At 41.7% G+C, this 25,903-nt stretch overlaps 1 protein-coding gene across 5 annotated transcripts in view; it reads right to left on the bottom strand.

Annotated features, from left to right (window-relative positions):
* LOC121277646 (tripartite motif-containing protein 2) overlaps positions 1 to 25,903 on the bottom strand; it is a 173,923-nt gene that overhangs the window by 18,582 nt on the left and 129,438 nt on the right. For all 5 annotated transcript variants that reach the window (XM_041187257.1, XM_041187265.1, XM_041187242.1 and 2 more), the window contains exons 4-6: positions 22,072 to 22,223; positions 11,207 to 11,387; positions 3,232 to 3,964 (exon numbers count right to left, since the gene is read on the bottom strand). In XM_041187257.1, the coding sequence (XP_041043191.1) occupies positions 3,232 to 3,964; positions 11,207 to 11,387; positions 22,072 to 22,223 (1,066 nt within the window). The remainder of the gene's footprint in view (positions 1 to 3,231; positions 3,965 to 11,206; positions 11,388 to 22,071; positions 22,224 to 25,903) is intronic.

The following is a 25,903-nucleotide window of genomic DNA, read 5'->3' as shown; positions in this document are numbered from 1 at the left end:
CAAGCATCACTTCTACCAGAATGTTTATGGGAGAAAAACACTCAAATAAATCAGAAAAAAACACTATTAGTGAGTCCACATTCATAACATCCTACAGTTTTACAGAGAGCAATACACTGTTCAGAGGTGGTGGCATAGTGGTATTGTCACTGGACGAGTATTCCAGAGACTCAGGGTAATGCTCTCGGGACCTGGGTTTGAATCCCACCATGACAAATGGTGAAATTTGAATTCAATAAAAATTTGGAATTAAAAGTTTGATGATGACCATCGCCAATTGTCATAAAAACCCATCTAATTTACTAATGTCTCTTTAGGGAAGGAAATCTGCTGTCCTTACCTGGTCTGGCCTACATGTGATCCCAGACCCACATCATCTTATACTGCGACTATGCTCCTTAGGTTGACTCTTAAAATGCCCTCTGAATAAGGGCAATTAGGGATGGGCAATAAATGCTGGCCTAGCCAGCGACGCCCACATCCATTAGCAGCTCCCTCTCTGCCGACAGTGCAGCGCAGTGAAAATTTACGTCCATGTTTTCTTCAATGTAACTTAGCAAAGCAAGCTACAAGTCCAAGGAATTTCCCACTATAGCAAAAGCATCAAATCACACCATGGAGCTTCAGGGGCTGTATTTGATACACTATCACTGAAGCATATAATTTGATTTGAACTGATTTTTAAATACTGAGTCAGATATGCTTTCATGAATAATCTTAATCATTGGTGAAGACAATATCTACTTGTAGGAAAAGGGATTTATTCAACTTAAATTCAACATTGCATTGCACACATTTTATATGGTCAGATCATAGCCAAAGTGGCAATCTCTAGATATGTAGCAGAACAAAGCAATATCTCGGGAGCAGGTCAGAATTTGCACCTTGCACTCAGTTGTAAGGATAAGGAGAACTTAAGAAATAGGAGCAGGATTAGGTCCCACAGTGCCTCTATCTGCTTCAACAATTACAAAGATCATGGCTGATCCCCAACCACAAATCCATTTTCCCACCTGTTCTTCATATACATCAATTCCCCTGGAAAATCTATTGATCTCAGCCTTGCATATCCTGTACTCATTGACTGAGCATCCATAGTCTCTGGGGTAGAGAAGTTTTAAAAATTCACAACCCCTTGAGTAAAGGAAATTCTCCTCATCTCAGTCCAAAGTTGCCATCTCCTTACGCTATGACTATGCTCCCTAGTCCTAAGCTCTCCAGCCATGGGAAACAGCCTCTCAGCATCTACCCTGTCAGGCCCTCTCAGAAACTTATATGTTTCATTAATTTGCTAATGCTCATTGTCTAAAACTATCTATTATTTGTTTCACTGTGCAAGTGTAGTTCAGACCACATAGTGATGTTCAATCACTGATAAATTAATATTCTTACCATGGCTACTGTCAGCCAACATTTATGTGGCATCATTAACATAAAGAACGTCTCAAGGGATTTCACACAAGAAAAACTGCCAAACAGCCAAAGTGGGAGAGATTAAGAAGGGTGATCTAAAGCTTCAAAAGATTAGTTTAGCTGAGGGGAATGGAAAGGTGTATGTTTTGAATTTCAGAAAGTAGAACTCACTCAGCTAAATGTACGCTTTCAAGAAGGAGTTAGATATAGCTCTTGCGATGAAAGGGATCAAAGGGTATGGGGAGAAAGTGGGAGTAGGCTATTGAGTTGGATGATCAGCCATGATCATAACGAATGGTGGAGCAGGCTCAAAGGGCCAAATTGCCTACTCCTGCTCCTAGTTTCTATGTTTCTATGAATGATCCACTATCAATGGTGATAAGGTTGGGGGAATGCAAAGGAAGTTGCACAAAAGACCAGAGCCAGGAGGAATGAAGTGCTTGGATGGGGCAATATTACACTGACGAGATTGGAGGAACAGGAGGGAGTTGAGGGAAGAATCGAATATCATTGGGGTGAATTTTATGTTAGTGGGGGGGGGCATATTTCTTGCCCCCCCCCAACCTCAGTTAAAAAAGTTGGTCTTGGGCCGACTGACTTCAAAAATGCTTGTCCTTCAACTGCCCTTAACGAGCCGAGAGTGAGACTTCTGCCCCTCAGGGAAAGGAAGTCCTGCCCCTCAAGAACTGCCAGCCAATCTGATTGGCTGGAAGCAGAGTAGTGCCAGCAACGCCAGAACTCAGTGGTGCCCACTGCTGGGCTACAAGGAGTTCCAAGAAAGAAGAACATGGATGCTGGACTTACAGCTAATTCCTGGGCATTTGGTCAGAGAGGAATCAGGGACCCTAGGGAGGAATGGGTTGGGTTCTGGATACCAAGGGAGGAACAAAGGGGATACCAACTTGGGGGTTATCCCTGATGGGCACAGCACATCCTCAAAGGAGGTAACCCTCTTGCCTTCCCACCTTTAAGCCTGAGGATGTGAAAGAGTGGCTGGCTTTCTTCACTGCACCTTCTCCCAACAGCACCCACCACTGCCCCCCACCCCCCCAGCCCCAGCCATATTATGGTGGTGGAGGCAGAATGAGGCCAGTTAAAAGCATTAATAGGCCTAAGGGTGGACGGACTGGCTGAAGCCTTAGCCGTCCATCATATTATGGGGAACAGCTCAGGGTGGGCAGGAAGGTGTGGGTCGCAAGCCAGTGAATTTCACATACCCCTCCCCAACCTGTAAAAACACCAGCTGGGTCGGGGGGATCTGTGAAATTCTTCCCATTGTGTCTGTATTTTAGACTAGATAAAAGCTGGGAAGACCCATTTCAGGTTACAAACCCTTGTGCCTGGTCTCTCCTATTGGAAGTGCACTGACAGCTACATTAACAGCTGAGTCAGGGCAGCCATGAAGCACCTGGGAAATGCAAATCAGGGTTTAATGTCTGTTGCAGGACCCGGAAACAAAACTGTTAATTGACAAGACGGATTATGCACTATGCATGCACTGCTAGATATTTCAGGTCTTCAGAAAATAGTAAGTAAAAGTGAAAAGAAGTAATTAGTTTCTGTGGAGTCAAGAGGCAGCTTGGCATAATTCCTTAGGCCCCATGCAGCAAGCTGCAACAGGACACCTGATTGGTGCCTGCAACTCACTGGTTTCATGCAGATGAAGCCCGAGGTCCCCCTTTCAACCAATTCCCAGGTCAATGACTCAGGTATATGGTGTGATTGCAAACTGGTACTGTTCAAACCTCTCCCCAGGCTGCACTGTGGGGAGAGGGGGTGCAGAGGAGAAAGAGAAAAAAATCTAAAAATTCTACATACCAACTCTAAAGATCAAGTCATCTTCAATTGGATTCTCTTTCCTTTTTCCAGTGCTATACATGCTTGCTGGCCGTTTTACAGCCTTCTGTTTAACATGTCCGCTACCAGGTGACTTCACACGTCGTTTGACTCCATCAGATGTTGGAGAAAGGTCAGTGGGTTTGACAACCCTTAACTTAAATGGACTTCCTTTAATATGCTGATCATAAAGTCTGAGAGTGAGTGTAAAGTCACCCTCCTTCTGCTCTTTCTGAATGGTATAAAGGAAGTCATAGGTGCCATTCTTATTGTCAAGTATCTCCCCATCGACCACGCTACCATCAGGAGATGCAATTTCAGCACTTAGGCATGCATTTCCAGTTTTCACCAGTTCTCCATCTTTGTCCTTTGTTGTTATAGTAACAGATGTAGGGTGGCCAATCACACACTGTCTCAAACCCTCACCTGTCGCAACAGTCTCATATGCCACTGCATTCGTGGTGATTATGGTACCTAAATTATGAATGGATTTTTTCAGCCCTTCAGTTTCCACCACAAACTCCAGCTGATCATTTTCTCGAGGTTGTAAAGGAAATTCTTGAACAGCTAGTTCATTCAACCTATCACCCATTTGCTTCTTAACTAAAAGAACTTCTGTTTCGGTCCCATGGTTTAGAGCTTGTTCAGTGAAGTTGCAGCTACTCCTGATGCTTTCCTGACCCTGCAGTAATGCATCCAGTTGTGCTTGGAGGACCTGTAACAAAAAAAAATTAAAATATCTATACATATCTTTTATTTCAGAACCTTAATATTTGCTCAAAAATCTCAGTAAATTACATTTCTTTCATTGAAGCAGTGAGTACAACCCACAAAACAAGAACTTTCAACTCCCTCCACCACCAGCATTCGTGCAAAGTATAATGGCTAATTAATAGTTAATGGATCAATTAAGAGAGAAAAATTGTTCAGACCTGAGAAGGCAATGCAACTCACAAAGATAATATGTAAACCAGGTCTCACAAACTAAAGGGTTGGGGACATCAACACACTACCATATGCCACCTTCCATTAAGGCAAGGTTATAAAGATATGAGATTCTTTGTCTTGTTTGACTCAAGCCTCAAACTAGTTATAATGCCAACAAAATAGACTACAAGCATTGAGCATGAATGTGTTTTTCATACTACTGACTTACAAATTCCCATCTTCCAGGGCAGTCACTAGTTGCAAAATACAGATTACTAGATCTACTCAAGAGAAGTAAGAGTTCATTAATTATTAACGAATTCCATGAACATTTTTATATAACACTGCAACTCTCCCTCTAAGTTCTGAGGGTACACAGCTGCTCAGCCATCTCCAATGTGCCATGTATTGTGCTAAACAGGTCGCTGACAACAGCGAGCTCAAACCCTAAAAGTAAAAGTGCAACTGGCTGGAAAGAGTGGGAAAGTACAGCTGTGATTGAAGAAGACTCAGATCAGGAGTGAAGGAATATAGGATTGGAGAAGCAACAAGTGCTGGAGAGGGGGAGTTGTATTGGAGGAACTGTGAGTTCGAGGTGGGTGTTGTGGGGGGGTGTGGTGTCAAGGAGAGAGCAGCATGTGGTGAGAAGGGTGCAATTTGAGGAGCCAGGCAAATCCTCAAAAGCCTGGGAGAGACTGGGCTTCAGAAGGCGAGAGTGCTCCAGACTCATCAGCCAAAGGCTGTGGGCAGGGAAGAGACTCAGGGAAAATTCCCCATTTGTGGGTCAGCCTGTGAGGGGAGGGTCTGAATCGCATGAAAGTACAGCGTTTGGTTGCCAACCCTGAATTAAAGCAAAGCTCTGGAGTCTCATTTCATTCGGCAGCTCTCAATGCCCCAGGATATGGCTTAGAGCCAAAAGGCACAGAAAGGCACAGAGCAACTGAATGCAACAAGCCCAACGGAACTGGCCCATCATGACCAGAAAAACATAACCAGTTTGGGTTGAAGCTGATCAATGGATTTTGTCTCATGAGCATTTAATGCTTTCTTACAAGCAGCTTTATGATGCAGATTGGATTACTGATTAGTTCATGCAGGGGGTTGTGTAGACAATTTGACTGACAGTTTTAAGAGATTATTAAAGGATCTTTGATGTGGTTACTGAATAAATGTTTGTTTTTTACAACAGAATGACTTGAGTGGATGTAAGTTTTTTTCATTGGGTGTGGGTTTTTAACCCCAGTGTGAATGGTTGTGGTTTTGAGTGACAGTTCCATTAGATTTGTTAGAGGTGTACTGTTCAAAGACTTCCCATTGCTTTAGCATGGCTTCTGAGGATTCATGGAGAGCAAGTGAGCATGGTAAGATTAGGGGCCATATTGGAAAGTTGGGCCAGTGTTTGAGCAAACAGAGGTAGGCCTTCCAACCAGTCTGCACTGGCACCCATACTCTTCCGATGCTGCCTTGCAAGTCGGAAAACCCAAATGCTGCCCACCCATGTCTCCAGGAGATAGAAACATGGTATGTTTTGTGCAGAGGTGACAGGCTTGGTTTCCGCAGTCGGGGAATGGTCCAACTTACGTTTCCTAAGCCCAACATGAAAATCCAACTTCATGGAAATTGATTTAGTTTCACCAAGGGAAAGTATGTAAGTGGGCCAAAGGTGAATTCCTGGAAGACTCCTGAGATACAAATCACCAAATCATTGAATGGTATAGCAGAGAAGGAGGCCATACGACCCACTGTACTTTTGCCAGCTCTATGGTAAAGCTGTATAATTAATCCCCCTCGCCTGCAATTTTTTTCCCTTGAAGTATTTATCCAATTCCCTTTTCAATATCATTGAATCTGCTTCCATCACCTTTGAAGCAGAGCATTCCAGATTATTTAAAAAATCACTGCATTAAAAGAGGTCTCATTTTGCCTCTGGTTCTTTTGCCAATGGCCTTAAATTTGAGTGCTCTGATTACTGGCTCTTCTGCCACTGTTTTTCCTTGTTTACATTATCAAATCCATCCATGATTTTGAACGCCTTTATCAAATCTTGCTTAACTTTCTCTTCCCCAAGGAGAACATTACCAACTTCTCCAGTCTCTCCACATAACAGAAGTCCCTCATCCCTAGTACTGTTCTAGTAAATCTCTTCTGCACCTCCTCCAAGACCTTTACATCCTTCTTAAATTGTAGTGCATAGAACTGAACAAAATATAGAAAGCCAAGGCCTAACCAGTGTTTTAGAGACTCAGCATAACATCTTTGCTCTTGTAATAGATTCCTCAAAGCCAAAGATCCTATTTTTAAAAAAAAGAGCCTTCCTAACTTGTTCTGCCACCTTCAAAGGTTTCTACACTTAGAACTGCAGTTCCCTGTTCCTGCATCCCCTTGAAAATTGTACCACTTACTTCTTATTCTTACTACAAAAATGTATTACTTCATTTATAGGGAAAAAAATTATATGGCTCTGGGGCAGATTGATGAATGGGACCAATTGGATTGTCTTATTAAAGACCTGGAACAAGCACATCGGAACTAATGTCCCCCTTCTATGCTGTATCATTATAGGATGCACACTTCTCTGCATTAAATTTCATTTGCCCGTTTCCTCCTGAAGTGTGTAATTATCATCCTCATATTTTACTACATTTCCAAGTTTCGTATCATGAGGTTATGGTTACGTGAAAGAGTTTGTAGTTTTAAACATATACTGTTGCTGAATATTAATTGTCACTAAAAACTCAACTGATTTCAGGAATTGTTGCATAGATTTTCAAACAGGAACTCTAAGGGGGCAAAGAGGTCAGATTTATGGGCATCTGAGACAGCACTATGTACAAATGAAAATGTTTTCTGAAATAATACCTTGTTTTCATTATAATAACTGACAAGTAGTTTTTTGGGAAGCTAGTGGAGGGAATCCTCAGCACTGTGTCAATATTTACAAATGGTCCTCATTACTGTAGTTAGACAACTGCTAAGTTATTGTATCTATTTAGAGGAGGACATCTCAGTTGGCTGGTGAAGCAAGGCAATATGGGTAGAGCTCCGGAATAGGAAGGGTGCAGTCACACTGTTGGGGGTTTACTATAGGCCTCCCAATTGCCGGCGGGAGATTGAGGAACAGTTATGTAGGCAGATTTTGGAAAGATGTAAAAGCAATAAGGTTGTTGTGGTGGGTGATTTTAACTTTCCCTATGTTGACTGGGAATCACTTAGTACTAGGGGTTTGGATGGTACAGAATTTGTTAGGTGCATCCGGGAGGGCTTCCTGAGACAGTAAGTAGATAGTCCAACTAGGGAATGGGCAATACTGGACCTGGTATTAGGGAATGAACCCAGCCTGGTGGTCGACATTTCAGTAGGGGAGCATTTCGGGAAAAGTGACCATAATTCAGTAAGTTTCAAAGTACTGGCGGATAAGGATAACAGGAGTCCTCAGGTGCAGGTGCTTAATTGGGGGAAGGCTAATTATAACAATATTAGGCAGGAACTGAGGAATCTAGACTGGAGGCGGATGTTTGAGGGCAAATCAACAACTGACATGTTCGGGAGGGGCGCTTTCAAACGTCAGTTGATAAGAATTCAGGACCGCATGTTCCTGCTAGGATGAAGGATAAGTATGGCAAGTTTCAGGAACCGTGGATAACGAAGGATATTGTGAGATTATGGAAGCATTCGTAAGGGCTAGAAGGTTGGGAACAGATGAAGCCCGTGGAGAATTTAAAGAAAGTAGGAAGAAACTTAAAGCAAGGAGTCAGGGGTCATGAAAAGTCATTGGCAACCAGGATTAAGGAAAATTCCAAGGCCTTTTATACATATGTAAAAAGCAAGAGGGTAGCCAGGGAAAGGGTAGGCCCACTCAGGGCCAGAGGTGGGAATCTGTGTGTGGAGCCAGAAGAAATGGGAGAGATACTAAATGAGTACTTCTCATCAGTATTCACCAAAGAGAAGGACTTAGCGGTCGATTTGTCTAGGAAAGAGTGTGTAGATAGCCTGGATCATGTTGCGATCAAAAAAGTGAAGGTGTTAGGCGTCTTGAAAAATATTAAGGTGGATAAGTTCCCAGGACCAGATGGGATCTACCCCAGAGTACTGAGGGAGGCAAGGGAGGAGATTGCTGGGGCCTTGACAGAAATCTTTGTATCTTCACTGGCTATGGGTGAGGTCCCAGAGGACTGGAGAATAGCCAATGTTGTTCCATTGTTTAAGAAGGGTAGCAGGGATAATCCAGGAAATTACAGGCCGGTGAGCCTTACGTCAGTGGTAGGGAAATTATGGAGAAGATTCTTCGTGACAGGATTTACTACCATTTGGAAGCAAACGGGCGTATTAATGACAGGCAGCATGGTTTTGTGAACAGAAGGTCGTGTCTCACTAACTTGATCAAGTTTTTTGAGGAAGTGACAAAGATGATCGATGATGGACAGGCAGTGGATGTTATCTACATGGGTTTCAGTAAGGCCTTTGACAAGGTCCCTCGTGACAGACTGGTACAGAAGGTAAAGTCGCACAGGATCAGAAGTGAGCTGGCAAGATGGATACAGAATTGGCTTGGTCATAGAAGACAGAGGGTAGCAGTGGAAGGGTGCTTTTCTGAATGGAAAGCTGTGATTAGTGGAGTTCGGCAGGGATCAGTGCTGGGACCTTTGCTGTTTGTAGTATACATAAATGATTTGGAAGAAAATGTAACTGGCTAATTAGTAAATTTGCAGATGACACTAATGTTGGAGGAGTTGCAGATAGTGAAGAGGATTGTCAAAGGACACAATGGGATATAAATTGGTTGGAGACTTGGGCGGAGAAATGGCAGATGGAGTTTAATCTGGACAAATGCGAGGTAATGCATTTTGAAAGGTCTAATGCAGGCAGGAATTATACAGTAAATGGCAGAACCCTTAAGTGCATTGACTGGCAGAGGGATCTGGGTGTACAGGTCCACAGGTCACTGAAAGTGGCAACGCAGGTGGATAAGGTAGTCAGGAAGGCATATGGCATGCTTGCCTTCATTGGCAGGGGTGTTGAGTATAAAAGCTGGGAAGTCATGCTGCAGCTGTATAGAACCTCGGTTAGGCCACACTTGGAATATTGCATGCAATTCTGGTCACCACATTACCAGAAGGATATGGAGGCACTGGAGAGGGTGCAGAGGAGGTTTACCAGGATGCTGCCTGGTCTGGAGGTTATTAGCTATGAGGAGAGGTTGGAGAAACTCGGATTGTTCTCACTAGAATGACGGAGATTGAGGGGCGACTTGATAGAAGCTTACAAAATTATGAGTGGCATGGGCAGAGTAGATAGAAGCTTTTTCCCAGGGTGGAAGAGTCAATTGCTGGGGACATAGATTTAATGTGAGAGGAGAAAACTTTAGAGGAGATGTGCGAGGCAAGTTTTTTTATGCAGAGGGTAGTGAGTGTCTAGAATTTGCTGCCAGAGGAGGTGGTGGAAGCAGGTACGATAGTGGTGTTTAAGAGGCAGCTTGACAACTACATGAACAGGATGGGAATAGAGGGATATGGACCATGGAAGTGCAAAATGTTTTAGTTTGACAGGCAATATGATCGGCGCAGGCTTGGAGGGCCGAAGGGCCTGTTCCAGTGCTGTACTTTTCTTTGTTCTATTTCACTCAGACAAGCTTTATCATCTTGTGCACAACTATTCATACTTGCAATATAAAGTCAGGTATTCTTGTTCCCAGATCAGCAGGGTATAATCGTGGGAGTGGTGGGAAAAAAATCAACTTATAGGTCAATTCTTTTCTTCTTAAAAAACAGTAAAATAACAGGAGGGCTGTTCCTGTAAACTGATACAGCATCACATGCTTTCCTCAAATACTGGATTAATAGCAAAAAAAATATCAATTTTAGTCATAAGAGGAAAATAAGTTTTGACTAGATGTCTCATGGATAACTGTCTGACTCCATACCATGTTGATTTCAATTCCAAGCAAAACAATCTGTACACTATGTTTTGATATAAAACTCCTTATTAATGTCCTGTTAAAGATATTTGCAATTCAAAGTACAGTGAATAATAGTCTAGCACACGGGACCTTGGACAAGACAGTAGGATTAAAATATTGGCATAATATTAGAAGTAACAGTAAATCACAAATCATTTAAATTGACAGTTTCTTTTGAACCCTCAAGCCTTCATTAATGTGAAGAACCTTACCCTTGATTGAATATATTTTCTGTACCAATATACTTCCATTTCAAGTGGAGACTAATCAAGTAGAATTTAACTTTATTTTTGTTTAGTATGCACCAGAATATCCCAAAGATGTCAACTCCTGTTTTGAATGTTCATTGAAACAAAAAAAACCTCAGCCTCCTGCAAGAAGCTGAGCCAGATTTCATCCCCAATCTGTACCAAGTTAGCTGATCTCAGCTGGGATGGTGTATAGTGTCAGTCCCCTTGAATTAAGGAATGGAAGCTATCTATCAGTCTCTGCTGGAGATGCAAACCTTGGGCAATAACAAGGCTCGGCTCAGTTATGACACTCCCTGTAGTAGCATGTTAATATTCAATGTATAGGCCCATGATGAATAATCATGATTTGGAACTAGAGAGTGACTGCACCTCAGAAACCATACTACAGCAAGGATGAAGCAACTTTAGGAAGAAGGAGGGGGAGAGAGAAAATTGAGAGATTGAGAGAGCAAGCTAACAATTCCAAATTTAAAAAAAAACTGGTTAAAGAGGTTTAGTTATCAAGGATTCTTTATACACTTAACTGTCATGTTTTAATCAGGACACGTCCTTTACCCTTTGTTCTTGCTAGGTCCTCTGCATAGCAACTGTCCTGGTGCTACTGAAAACATGCTGCTTTCTGCAATATTTACTGTTCTACCAAGCAGTTACAATTGTGCTAATTTTACATAATCCATCAACCATAGCCTTACTTCAGTTGTCTTACTTCATACAAACCAGGAGTGAAAAAAAACTAATTTTGAATGAATCAATCTACTTAAGCAGTTGTAAGTTTGTTGCAAGTCACTCAACATTAATTTGGTAAATACTGAAGTTCTCTTACTTTTTGTTTAACGCCATATGTGACTTCCAGTTCCATTAGCAGAACACTTTTTCGTACATTTAAAGTCTTCTGGAGCTCATCGAAAGTAGCATGGATTTCTTCTTCAATGCTTACTTTCTCATTGGTCAAATCCTGCAAGATTTCGGACAGGAAACTCAGAGCAGTGTCCAACTCGGGCAATCTGTGAAAAGATCAAATGTTATTTCTGCGGATTCTTTTCATGGCTTTGCTAGCTACTTTACTCAGAATTTTTTGATAGCATAAATTGTGAGCCATTAGCAACCTTTAGGCTGCACCTGAAGAGGGCGGGCCCAACATCCTCACTGGAAGAGTAACTATTGTTGGGAGGGACAGTTAATTATGGCAGGGAGCAGCAAGAAAACAAAAGAAAGCAGAAAAGAACGAAAAAGAGGAAAGAGACAGAGGACAAACAAAGATCAAGAGAAATAAATAGGGAAGTAGCAAAGAGAAAGTAAGTAGGAGGGGGAGTTGAGCACTGACAAAAAAGGAGACAGGATTGAATTGCATGTTTGTGAACTCAAAAAGCATTCAAAACAGATTTAGAGAAATACAACTGCAAACTATGGAGGGGCACGACATTGTAGTTATAATAGAGTTGCTATGGCTTTAGGCAAACTGGGATTGTAATTACTGAGGAAAAATAGAGGGGGAGGAAATGAGGAGCACTAGTGTTAAAGAATTCTATCACAAGGGTTTCCTCAGCGGTTATGTTCACATTATGGAGGAAAATCTTTAGCGTACATTGGAGGCCATCTCAGTGAGAAGGAGATAAGGTGAAGAATAGGCACAACAGGTTGAATAGCCTCCGTTTGTGCTGTAAATTTGTACAGCTTAAAAGGTACTAGCCATAACAGAAACCAAATAAATATTTTACATCGTAAAATGAAATAAGCCAAAAACAAGATCTGAAATTTGTTTTCAGTATGATTGGTGTTGGATGGAGTGGGTTCTTGTTCTTAATGCTTTTGTCACAGTTTGAGATTTTTCTTTAAATCCATCCACTCACAAAGAAAAAATGTTGCAACTGCAGAGATAGAGGAGCATGTGTGAAAATGAGGCAGTGACAATGGGTTTCCAAAACAACTGGGAGCGGCAGTTAAATTCATTATCACCTCACACCACCCCCCCCAACACCCCCCCAACCCGAGTGACCCACCCCAGCTTCCGACAAACATTGTAACATATTAATTCGGATGTCCTATTCATCTCAGCCCACCCACTTCTTGTAGTCAACAACGATAGGTCTGGGCAGTGGTACCAATCTAGAGAGGGAAAATTCATTTAACCTAAATGCTAAGGCAGTAGAATCAGTGGCTGACCAGGGGCAGGATATTGAGGTTGGCGAGCAGGGGGGCGGGGTCAGTAAGTCGGGGGCGGGGCCCGCTCGCCGACCCGTAAAATGATGCGGGATGATGTCGGGCGGAACTCCGCATCATTTCGATTTTCAGGTTAGCGGGGGCGCAGCTGAATCAGCTATGCGCCCACCAACCTGTCAACAGCTTATTGAGGCCATTGAAAAACTAATTGAAGTAGTTAAAGGTCCTGCCCGTCCACAACCTTAAGGTTGGCGGGCAGGTCAGGAGCCCTGGCGGGCTTCAGAAAATGCATGAAACCTCATCCAAGGGCGTGATGAGGTTTCATGTAGGTTTTTAAATATTTAATAAAAGTTTAATTAAAAGTGATGGACATGTTCCAACTCATGTGACAGTGTCACATCAGGGGACATGGCAGGGAAATTTTATTTTTGTACAGTGACCATTTTGAAATTTGGCGCCGATCTCCTGCAGGCAGCACTTAGCCTCAGGGAGATGAGTGCGCTCTTTTGTGCACGTGTGTGAAAGAGCGCACTCTCGGCTTAGGTAATCATCTGCCCGCACAGGGAGTGCACAGCGCTTCCTGGCAGATGTCACGCTGGGCGGGCCTTAATTGGCCTGCCCACATAAAATGGCAGCACGTCCCCGATCAAGGGAGCCAATTGGAGGTGCGCCCACCCCTGAACTTCCCCCCCCAACGGGGGGAAAATTCTGCCCCAGGAAAAGTTCAGGTAAGCACTAAAATGGGATAGTATAGCATGGTTTATTGTTTCTCTTACTCAAAAAGGTACCTGAAGTTAAATAAATTGAGTAAGTTTTGGATTATAATTGTTACTCTGCACATTCAATTTAATTTGGTAAAATAAAGCAGCTCAACAATTCATATCTGGACTCATCTCAGTGTTTGTCAATCTACCTACTAAAAGGTTGGAAATCATATCTGGATATGTGTGATAGACATTGGCTCTATAAACTGGTGAATGATCACTGGTATTAAAGGGTAAATTGGACAGCAACTTCTTGCAACTGCACATGTGCAGTTAAACACCAAAATCAGGAAGTTGCTGTCAGAGTTGCCCAGCCCCTCCACAAGCTGCACTTGTATCTCACTGAGAGGCCAGCTATTGAAACACATAGAAAGACATGAAGTTGCTGTGTTTATGTGATGGATACACACTGAATGCATCAGAAAAAAGTTAGTGCTTTTCCATTACAGTGCAAGAGAATTTTTATTGGTGTATTAAGTTGTTTTGTAGTACAGAACTTGAATATTGCTGAAAAGAGACAAATGTTGTCAAAATTTTTCATGCCAAATTTCAAATGATCACAATTATTTGTACTGCAAGAGAAAAGAATGCTGATTGGTTGGCAAGTCAACAGTGATTGGCCAAGGCTTTTGCACCTTTCTTGAATTACCCGGGAGCTTGGGGAGCCTATAGTTCCCAGTTGCTTTCTCCATGGCAATGTCGACAGAGTCGACTTGCCAACCAATCAGCAGTCAATGTACTACATTGCTAAATTTCCGATCACGACAGTTAAACATTCTTGCGTTTTGTCCTGATGAGTGCAAGACAAAAAGGTTCAGCCACATGTCTCTCTTTTGAATAATATTCAGGGGGAGAATTTTCTCCCCATCGGGAGGGTTGGGCGAGAGAGGGCGCGCAGCCGATCGGCGCCCGAGGTCCACTGCATGCTGCCATTTTAAGTGGGCAGGCCAATTAAGGCCTACCCAGCATGACATGCATCCGGAAATGCTGAGCGCTCCCTGCGTGGGCGGGGGAATAGACTGAGTCTGGACCTGCGCTTTTTCATGCAAGCACGCGAAAAGAGTACAGAAATCTCCCTGAGGCAAAGAGCTGCCTTAGGGAGATCAGTTTGATTTTTAAAAATTTTGATAAAGACAAAAAAAAATGTTTAAGACACATCCCCTCATGTGACAGTGTGACATGAGCTGGGACATGTCAATGAATTTTATTTAAAAATTTTATTAAACTTTAAAAACCTTCTTGAAACCTCATCCCACCCGTGGATGAGGTTTCATGATAAACATGAAGGCCACCTGGGCTCATCGCCTGCCCGCCAACCTTGAGGTTAGACGGGCAGCTCAGTTGAGTATGTTAATTGATATTTAAATGGCCTTAATAGGCCTTTGACAGTTCGCCAGGTACGCAGCCAACTCTGGTGCGCACCCACTGAACTGAACATCTGAATGACATGCAGTGACATCGGGACACATGCCCAACGTCACCGTGCGTCATTTTACACGTCGGCAAGCGAAGCCCAACCCTGCATGCCAACCTGAAATATCCTTCCTAACTTGTGGTGCCCAGAACAACTCTCAGTGTTCCAGGTATCATCAAGCCAAGGTTTTGTATAGCTAAAGCATGACTTCTACCCCATTGTGGTCTATTTCTCTAAGTATAAAGGCCAGCATTCCATTAGCCTTTTTGATTATTTTCTGTACCTGTTCATGACATTTTAATACTGTATTTACGTGGACCCCCAAATCTTTTTGGACCTCCACAGTTTCTAGCATTTCACCATTTAGAAAGTACTCTGTTCGATCCTTTTAGGTCCAAAGAGGAGAACATCACATTTCCCTACACTGTAATGCATTTTCCAGTGTTCTCCATTCACGTCATCCACTAATGTCACTTTACAATGTTATGCTTCCTCTATACTGCTTAAAATGCCTCCTATGTTTGTCATCAGCAAATTTGGATATGTGGCTTTCTATCCCATCATAATTCATTAATAAACAGGGTGAATAAGTGAGACCCCGACATGGATCCTTGTGGAATATCATTAATCACATCCTTTCAATTAAAGTATATACCCATTATTCCTATTCTGTTTCCTTCCTCTCAGCCAATTTCCTAACCAGGTAAATAAATTACCTTTAATCCCATGAGCTTCAACATTAGTCAATAGTTTTTTACGAGGGACTTTATCAAATGCCAGAAATCCATATAAATAATATCCGTAGACACTCCCTTGCTCATTACTTTAGTCGCCTCTTTAAAAAAAAACTCAGTCAGATTTGTCAGGCCTGGCCTACCCTTTACAAATCCAAATCCATCCCTGTTCTCTCTTATCAGCTGAAAATTTAAAGTGTCCAGTAGCCCTATCCTTAATTATCGACTGTAACAATTTCCCGACAACAGGTATTGGGCTAACTGGTCTATAATTCCCTGGTTTCCCTCTCATCTTTTTTAATAGTGTGGAGCCTCATTCAGGGGGGTGCATGAGGGAGTTAGGGGGATGAGTGGTCAGGTTGAGGTAGTCTTTAAGCAATGTTAGGAGCCGTGCTGCCACTGCCGCCAAGAACAGAGGTGGGCCTTCTCAGTAGCCCACCTGCACGCCTGCACTCCTCCAACACTGATTTGCAGCTTGCAAACTGCTCTTCAAACCTGAACCCCGCAGGTAAAGACAAAAATCCCAGGCAAAGTCTCATCAGTTGTGTGTGCAGTTTGCCAGTTGCAAAATGGCCTGACTCGTAAAATGCAATCCCAAGAGCAAAATCCAGCCCTTAAGAGTAAAATTGCAATACAGTGGGAGTGACTGAATAGTGTCTGTCCTAAAAAGGGCAATTGCTTCTTATAAAACTCCTTTTTTCTATTTCAGTTAAAAAACAAAAATCGATATCTTCAATGGGATTATCATTACTTTCCACTGAGTGAGATCCATGCCATCTATCAAACTGACAGTGTTGAGTATTTAGCTTACAGTGCATTTTGTCACTTGAACCTGTTTAGATGACGAACTGGACTAATAAAAATAAAGTGCAGCAATATAATCCAGCGCTGTCAGAGAAATTCATATTTGATTTTCACTAAATACAAATACATTTCATGATGCAAGAAGTTAAAGTACAGCCCATACATCTGAGAATTGGGTTAAAATCTAGTGAATAGAAATAAAGGGCAGAATTTTACGAGTTGGTGAGCGGGGACCTTAAGGTTAGCGGGCAGGCCAGGAGCCCTGGCAGGAAGTAGAAAAAACATGAAACCTCTTCCACAGGTGGGATGAGGTTTCATGTAGGCTTTAAAAATTTTTAATAAAGATTTTGTAAAAATTATGGACATGTCCCAACTCATGTCACTTTGTCACATGAGGGGACATGTAAGAGAATTTTTTTTTCTATTTTTAATATTTTTGAAAGTACAGCCGATTTCCCTGAGGCAGCACTTAGCTTCAGGGAGATGAGTACACTCTTTCATACGCATGCACGAAAAAGCGCACTCTCGATTTTGGGAATTCCCCCACCCCGCCCGCCCACACAGGGAGTGCACAGCGCTTCCCTGCAGACGTCACGCTGGACGGGCCTTAATTGGCCCACTCACGTAAAATGGCGCCACGCCTCCGATCAGGGGCACTGATCGGAAGCGCGCCTGTACGCGCCCCCCACCCCCAACCTGACGGGGGAAAATTCAGCCCAAAGTCTTCTTCCTTGGACGAATATCTTAGCTCATTTAATAGAGTAAAAAAATTGTTTAGCACAAACAGATCTACAGTACTGGTCTCAGAAGGGCAAAGAATGGCTGCGATGGGATTGGCAATGGTAGGCCTATTGGTACTGCTTGAAGCTGGGATTAAAGCTAGTTGGAACGTGGTACAAGGTGATCTTTGTTGTACTCGATGGCTGAAAAAGTAAATAATTAACCTTCATAATTAACCTTCAGACATCCCTCAGCTTAAAGGGAAAAAACAAAATGGGTGAGATGAGTAAGGGGAAAGGTAACGACAGAAAAGAGTGGGGGAAACCAGGTGAGCAACCCTCTCATTAATTGAATAGACTTACAGTTTTTTTTAATTTTCATGTACAAAACATATTACAATTTCAAAAGTGATAATTTCTCCCTATGGTCACTACAATTTTATGATCAAAATGTGTCATTATGTATCTCTAAGAATCACTTACCAAAGATTGCATCTAAGCTGTTTCTTGTGGGTTGGAATGACATTTTACACCAAAATGTTTGCAGATTCATCATGTGCTAATTAGACAGTGGCTCTCTGTGTAAAATCACACTTTTCTCAGTGCTAATGACTTAAATTTATACAGTGTTTTTCAGAACAATGAGATATCGCAGAGCACTTTACAGCCAATGAAATGCTTTTTTATTCATTCATGGAATGTGGGCGTCGCTAGCCAGGCCAGTGTAGTCACTGTTACAAGTAGGCTGCCAATTTGCACATAGCAAGCTTCCACAAATAGCAATGGTATAATGATCAGATAAGCTGTTACATCAATGATTTTAACATAATTCATAGGAAAAATTACTCATGTAAACATCTTGGTAGTATTACTTGCTATTGGTGCCATGGAGAAAACTGAAAACTTCAGTGCTGAACAGATGGCAGGTTATGACTACAGTGCTGAGGCAAATATTTTGACAGTAAACATTTATTCAAAATGTACAAGGCACCACTTTCTAAATCCCTCCTTTCACTATCCAACTGGCTGAAGGTGGAGAAGTGGTAGTCCAAAGAGATTGGTGCAAGGGCCATTAATTTCACCATTTACATAAATCATTTAAACTCAGAAACCAGAAGTACAATTTCAATATTTGCTGATGACACCAAATTTTGTATGTCTGTGTGCAAGATGTGGAGGAGAGAAGGAGCTACTTAAGACTGAAGAACAACACTACAATATACAAGGCATTAAAAAACTTGCAGAATGGACGTGTAATGATGGTATTAGCACATTGGAGAGGGGCAACTTATTTTCAGGAAACCAGCATGTAGAAATGGTTTGGCCAGAGATCAGAAATGATAAAGGCAAGAAGTCACTTGGAGTGGTGGACAGGCACTCCTAACAGTAAACATACAGTAGGACAGCATATAAAAGGAAGAAATAATAGGACCTTGCCAGAAAGGAATAGCAATAATCATGGGGGATTTTAATTTGCACTGGGAAAATCAGATGGGCAAAGGTAGCCTAGAAGAAGAATCCACAGAATGTTTTCAGCATACTTTCTTAGAATAGTATGTCCTGGCACCAACCAGAGAGCAGGCTATACTAGACATGGTATTGTGCAATGATTGGGATTAATTAATGGTGTCATAGTAAAGGCGCCCTGAGGGGTAGCAGCAATCATAATATGATTGAATTTTACATTCTGTTTAAGGGAAAGAAGAGTGGGTCCCAAGACTAGTATTTTAAACTTAAATAAGGGCAATTATGAGGGCACAAAAGCACAGCTAGCTAAAGTGAACTGGTAAAGTAGGTTAAGGGATAGGTCAATAGAGATGCAGTGGCAGACATTTAAGGGGTATTTCAGAATTCACAGAATGGAGAGACTTCAAATGAGAAAGAAAAAGTCCAAGGGTATGACCCACTGTCCGTGGTTAACTAAAAAAAGTTACAGACAGTATCATACTTAAAGAAAAAGCATATAATTGCACAAAGATGGGTGGCAGGTCAGAAGATTGGACAGAATATAAAAAACAGCAAAGAATAGCCAAAATATTGATAAGGAAGGAGCAAATTGTTGGAGCTGAAGGTTCACAAGTCCTCGGGTCCTGATGGACTTCATCCTAGGTTCTTAAAAGAAGTGGCTAGTGAGATAGTTGATGCATTGGTTTTAATTTTCCAAAATTCCCTAGTTTCTGGGAAGATCCTATTAGGTTGGAAAATAGCAAATGTAACTCCTTTATTCCAAAAGGGAGGGAGGGAGACAAAAAGGGAGGGAGGGAGCAGGAAATTATAGGCTAGTTAGCTTAACATTGGTTATAGGGAAAATGTTAGAGGCTATTATTAAGGACGTTACATCAGGGCACTTAGGAAAATTCAAGATAATCAGGCAGTCTCAACATGATTTTGTGAAAGGGAAATCATCTTTAGCCAACTTTCCTGGAGTTCTTTGAAGAAATAATATATGCTGTGGATTAAGGGGAATAGGCGGATGTACCATATTTAGATTTCCAGAAGGCATCTGATAAGGTGCCACATCAAAGTTTATTGCGAAAAATTAAAGCTCATGGTGTAAGGGGTAACATATTGGCATGGATAGAAGATTGGCTAGCTAATAGGGAACAGAGAGTAGGCATAAATGGGTCTTTGTCTGGTTGGCAAGATGTAATAAGTGGTGTGCCACAGGGATCAGTGCTGGGCCTCAACTTTTTACAATTTTATATAAATGACTTGGATGAAAGGATCGAATACATGGTTGCTAAATTTGCTGATGGCAAGTTGGTAGGAAAGAAAGTTGTGAAGAGGCCACAAGGAGGCCACAAAGGGATATAGATAGATTAAATGTGTAGGCAACAAATGCTGACCTTGTCAGCAACACTCACATCCCATGAAAGAATAAAAGATATGGGATAGTCACTAATAAATCAAATACAAATTCAAAAGAAACTAGAGAGTGGAACTCAACGCCACACAAAATAGTCAAAGTGAATAATTTAGTTGCATTTCAAGAGAAATTAGAAAAGTACATGAGATAGAAAGGTAGAGAAGATTATGCTCGGTGTTAGATGAAATAGAGTGGGAGGAAGCTAACGTGGAACATAAACAGCAGCATTGACCAGTTGGGCTAAATGGTCTGATCCTGTGCTGTAACTTCTTTGTAGTTCTACTGCTATCCTCTGTGCTCTTATATTAGAAAGATGACTGAGTGTGAACTAGTAAAACTGACTGAATTATTGCTGAAGCAAACTTTCCACTTCTTCAAAAATCTGCAAGCCAGTGGTAAAGAAGCATTCCAACAAACATTGAATTAACTCAAAAGGCAGCAAGTTGTAGCCAGAAAAGATACATGCATACAAAAGCAACCAAAGCCTAAGCCACTAAACCACTGTGGTTAGATTTCACCAAAAAAACCATGATTCCTTCCTTTCACATTTCTATTCACTATGTAATGGTACGAGTGCAAGCACATTCACGATTCTCGCAAATCAACTGCACTTATAAACAATTCAGCCTCTGTGGCAGCAGAGAACACAATGTTCCTGTGAGCTGTAACTGAGTCCACGTTTAAGAAAAGGCAACTGAATGAATTCCCTCAGGTTTACTAATGGAACTCATGGCTCTCTGATTTTAGCACAAACAGCAACATTGAGTCAATAATGTACGGAGGTAGTGGGTCACCAATTGAGTGCCACTCTGGACCCCTTGGAAAATTTAGAATTACCATATGGTTTCAATATTGACAAAAACAGGGCACATTTGAAACAGCTTAAGTTGAAGTGCACAATTACAAGGCATGTCTCTCACTTTCATGGATGAATGATTCTAGCCTACACTTGCCTTGTGGACAGTATACACAGCCAGCGGAGAGAGAGAAAACAAAGGAAAAAATGTTGGAACTGCAAAGTAACTGGAGAGAAAGTGATTAACGCTTCGGGTGTTCCACCACCAAACATTTCTTTCAGATGCTGAGCTGCTGGGCATTTTCAACATTTCTCTTTTTATTTCATTCAGTTTTCCTTTGTAATCCCTGGAGAGGGATTGTTTTGCCATAATATGCAGAGCAGCACTGAACATTTACCTTGAAGTGCAATTCAATTTACTTCCGCTGAGAATCTGACAGCATTGTGAACCAGAGGCAATTGGTCTTTCACTACAAATACATTACGGGGATTGAGGACACACAGCAAACAAGAAAGGGCAGCATTTCCCTTTCTAAAGATCTAAAGAGGTCTTAAACATCGCAGATGCATTGCTTCTATGTGAAGACTTAGGTTTTAATTAGAATTTTTAACTATATCAGTGGCAAACAAGCCAGAGTAGAGTGGAGAATATTTTTCACACGAGGAATTGCGATGATTTGGAATGAACCACCTGAAAGGACAATAACTTTCAAAAGAGAATTGGATAAATAGAGAAAAAAATACAGGCTCAAAGAGAAAGAGCAGGGGAGCGGGATTAATTGGATTACACTTTGAAAGAACTGGCAGACAGAATGGAGTGCATTATACCAGATGCCACATCTGGACCAAATGAGGATCCCAAGCACTCACATGCCGGAAGCAATCTTTCCAGAATGGGGTTCCTAATCGACTACCTCCACCATCCTGGAGATTGGGCCTCCAGCATGGAGAGCCAGCAGCCCTGTAACCCCATCAGGAAAGATGGGCACTGCTGAGGCAGACCCAGGACAGTGAGGGCATCTCAACATGGAGGCGTTCATGAGATTACAAGGTGAAGAGGTTCTCAGAGCGGAGGGGAATAAATGCCTCTGGATGATTAGTTTGGGCCACAGACCCAGCATCAGGACATGGAGCTTCCTTTCCGAAGACACCCGAAGACAATTGTCCCATTGCCACACCCCTATTTTCCTGCCTCCTCTTCCCTATCTCCTGGGGTTGGGAGAATCCCCTCCTGTGCTGTACTACCCACGATTCCAAAATAATTTGCAGCACATGGTAAGCAGCAAGATTACAAAACTGATCGTTGATAACCTATGCCCAGGTTAAAGGAATTTGTTAATCCCAACTAGCTCACAGGTGTAATCAACATATACCATCAAATTAGGTGATCGAATTAGGCAGGTTCATGATGTATGTCCGTAGTACAATTACCTCTGTTTGACAGCCTCCAGTTGAGTCTGCAGGGAAGCTTTGTGCTGCTCTACCACATCTTTGAGGGGAACAGTTGGGTGTTCAGCATGTTCACCTTCTGTACATTCATGACACATTGCTGTCTCACAGGATTGGCAGTAAAACTCCATCACCTGGAGAAAGGCAGTAATAGAATTGGAGGGGAAAACCACAATGATTTATTGTAGTACTTTCCAAAGCACTTGATTTTGCTGCAAACATACATAAATAGTCCATTTCTCTTTTATTTAAGATTTCTACATTCACAGTCCTTCAAACTCCTACTCAAGACTCAAAACAAAAATTGCACAATTCCAGAATCGCTTTAATAGATAACCATTGTTAGGCAAAATGGTCTCATTGTTTGATGTTGTGGCATGATAATTGGGCTAAAGCAAGATAAATATCAAAATAACCAATGCAATATTTTTATGAAAAGGAAACACAGCTTATTTATAGCTACAATTGAGCTGAGGTTGAAAGGTTTAAAAGGAAGTAGCTGCAGAGATAGTGGAAGTATTGGTTGAAATATTCCAGAACTCACTGTATTCTGGGAGGGTCCCAGTGGATTGGAAAACCGCTAATGTGACGCCCCTGTTCAAGAAGGGAGAGGGACAAAAAGCAGGAAATCATAGGCCAGTCCAGTCAGCCTAAGGTCTGTCATTGGGAAAATGCTAGAGTCCGTTATTAAGGGAAAAATAGCAGGACATTTAGAAAAGTTTAACGCAATCAAACAGAGTCAGTATGGTTCTGTGAAAGGGAAATCATGTTTGACAAATTTGCTAGAGTTCTTTGGGGATATAACAAGCAGAGTTGATAAAGGGGAACTGGTAGATGTAATGTATTTTGATTTCCAGAAGGCCAGATAAGGTGCCGCATAAAAGGTTATTGTAAAAGATAATAGCTCATGGTATTAGAGGTAATATATTAGCATGGATTGAGGATTGGTTAACACACAGAAGACAAAGTCGAGATTAATGGGTCTTTTTCAGGTTGGAAAGACGTAACGCCACAAGGATCAGTACTAGGGCCTCATATTATTTACTATCTATATTAATGACTTGGAGGAGGGGGCAGAGCGTAACGTATCCAAATTTTCTGACAATACAAAAATAGGTGGCAGGGTATGTTGTGATGAGGACATTAGGAATCTGCAAGGGGATATAGATAGGTTGAGTGAGTGGGCAAAAACTTGGTAGATGGAATTTAATGTAGGAAAGTGTGAGGTCATGCACTTTAGCAGGAAGAATCAAAAGGCAGACTATTATTTAAATGGAGAGAGACTCCAAAAAAGTGCAGCACAGAGGGATCTGGATGTTCTTGTGCATGAAACGCAAACAGTTAGTATGCAGGTGCAGCGAGTAATTAAGGCAGCAAATGGAATTTTGGCCTGTGTTGCTGGGTGATTGGAGTTTAAAAATAGGGAAGTCTTGTTACAACTGTACAGGGTGTTGGTGAGGCTGCAGCTGGAGTACTGTGTACAGTATTGGTCCCCATATTTAAGAAAATATATACTGGCATTGGAGGCAGTTCAAAAGAGGTTCACTGGGCTGATTCCAGGGATGAAGGGGTTGAGTTATCAAGAACAGCTAAACAAGTTAGGCCTTTATTCATTAGATTTTAGAAGAATGAGGGGTGATCTTATTGAAACGTACAAGATTCTGAGGGGGCTTGACAGGGTAGATGTTGAGAAGGTGGTTGGTTCCACTAGTGGGGAATCTCAAACTAGGGGACATAGTTACAGAATAAGGGAACACTCATTTAAAACTGAGATGTGAAGGATTTTCTTCTCAGAGGGTAGTGAATGTCTGGAATTCTCTACCTGTGAGTTGTGGAGGCTAGATCACTGACAGTATTTAAAGAAGAGGTAGATAGATTTTTGAAATATCAGGGATTTGAGGGCTCTGAGGAGCTGGCACAAAAAAGCAGTTGAGGCCTGGGGCAGATCAGCCATGAATTTATTGAATGGCGGAGCAGGCTTGAGGGGCCAAATGGCCTACTCCTGCTCCTATTTCTTATGTTCTTGTGTAAGGATAAATCGCACCACTTTTTTAATCTGCTTTCCAACTATACCTTCTACCAGCATGTTTTTCTTCTCCTCTTTGTCTCATCTGCCAATCACAAGTGACAAGAAGTTTCTAATAAATGTAAATGAATCAATGGTAGGATCATTTACAAAGATAATTTCCCTAGTAATGAGTAACCTGATTGAGTCTCCTCCAGGTTTCATACAGGAATAGTCACTGCTTAGGCAAATTGTCAAAGGTTGACCCACAGTAGGAAATGCATTCAGTATTTTTGGGGAAAGGGAAAGATTCTTAAATAAAGCATTTCTTTCCTGTTCTCCTTCCCATATGAGGTTAAGGGCAGTGAAGTGACCTGACGAACCTGATAATTCTGGATGTAAAAGGCCATTTAGGCGATCTTAAATCATGCATTCAGAAAGACCATTAAGTGATTCCAATATTTTCAACCCACACTGCAAGGTTATTCAAGGTGTGGAAAAAAAATTGATGCTTTGAATGACTTGTATTTATCTAGTACCTTTAATGTAATAAAGCATTGCAAGGCACATTATGGAAGCATTATACAGCAAAATTGGAGACCAAACCACATTGGGTGATACTAGAGCAAAGTTAAGTCAGAGGTGATTTTAAGTAACACCTTAAAGGAGGCTAGGGAAACAGAGAGGCACAGAGATTTAGGGAGAGAATTCTGGAACTTAGGACCTAGGCAGCTAATGTTATGGCCACCAATGATGGAGCAATTAAAATCAGCAATGCTCAAGAAGCCAGAATTAGATGAGTGCAGATATCGCATGAGGATTGTGCGGCTGGAGATTTTAGATAGGGAGGGGTGAGGCCATGGAGAAATTTGAAAACAAGGATGAGAGTTTTAAAATCCAAACATTTGTTAAACTAGAGCCAATGTAAGTCAGCAAGCAGAGAGGTGTTCGGGGAATGAAACTTCATGCAAGTAAGGACACAGGCAGCAGAGTTTTGCATGACCACAGCATTATGGAGAATGAATGTGGGAGGTTAGCTACGAGTGCATTGGTATAGTCAAGTCTAGAGGTGGGAAAGGCATGGATTAGGGTCCCAGCAGTTGTTGAGCTATGACAGGGACAGAGTTGAGTGACGTTACAAAAAGATTGAGAAATTATAGAGTATGAAAGAAAGCTAGCTAGAAATATAAAAAACAGATATTAAGAGTTTCTACAGGTTTTTAAAAAGGAAAAGAGTAACACAAGTGAGTAATGGTCCTCTGGAGAGAGAGTCTGGGAATTAATAATGGGAAATAAGGAAATGGTAGATGCATTGAACAGGTATTTAGTGTTTGTCTTCACTGTAGAAAACACACATAACATCCCATAAATAACCATGAATCAAGAGGTGAAAGGGTGGGAGGAATTTAAAACAATTACAATCAACAGAGTAAGGATATTGAATCTAACAGCTGACAAATTCCCAGGTAATTGGATTTCCAGAAGGCATTTGACAAAGTTACTACACAAAATAAGTGTTTGTGTTATAGGGGGTAACATATTAGCATGGATAGAGGTTTGGTTAGCTTATAGGAAACAGAGTAGGGATAAGTTGAAAGTTTTTCTGTTGGCGTGAAATAAACAGTGGAGCGCCACGAGGATCAATGCTGGGCCTCAACTATCTACAATCTACCTTGATGATTTGGATGATTTAAATGAAGTGACCAAATGTATGGTTGCTAAATTTGCTGATGACACAAAGATAGGCAGCAGAATGAGTTGTGAAGAGAACATAAGGAGTCTGCAAAGGGATATAGATAGATTAAGTGA

Source organism: Carcharodon carcharias, chromosome 1 (genome assembly GCF_017639515.1).
Source record: "Carcharodon carcharias isolate sCarCar2 chromosome 1, sCarCar2.pri, whole genome shotgun sequence".
NCBI lineage: Eukaryota > Metazoa > Chordata > Chondrichthyes > Lamniformes > Lamnidae > Carcharodon > Carcharodon carcharias.
Note: the sequence above shows the minus strand (reverse complement) of the source record. Positions and strands in the feature narration are given on the sequence as shown.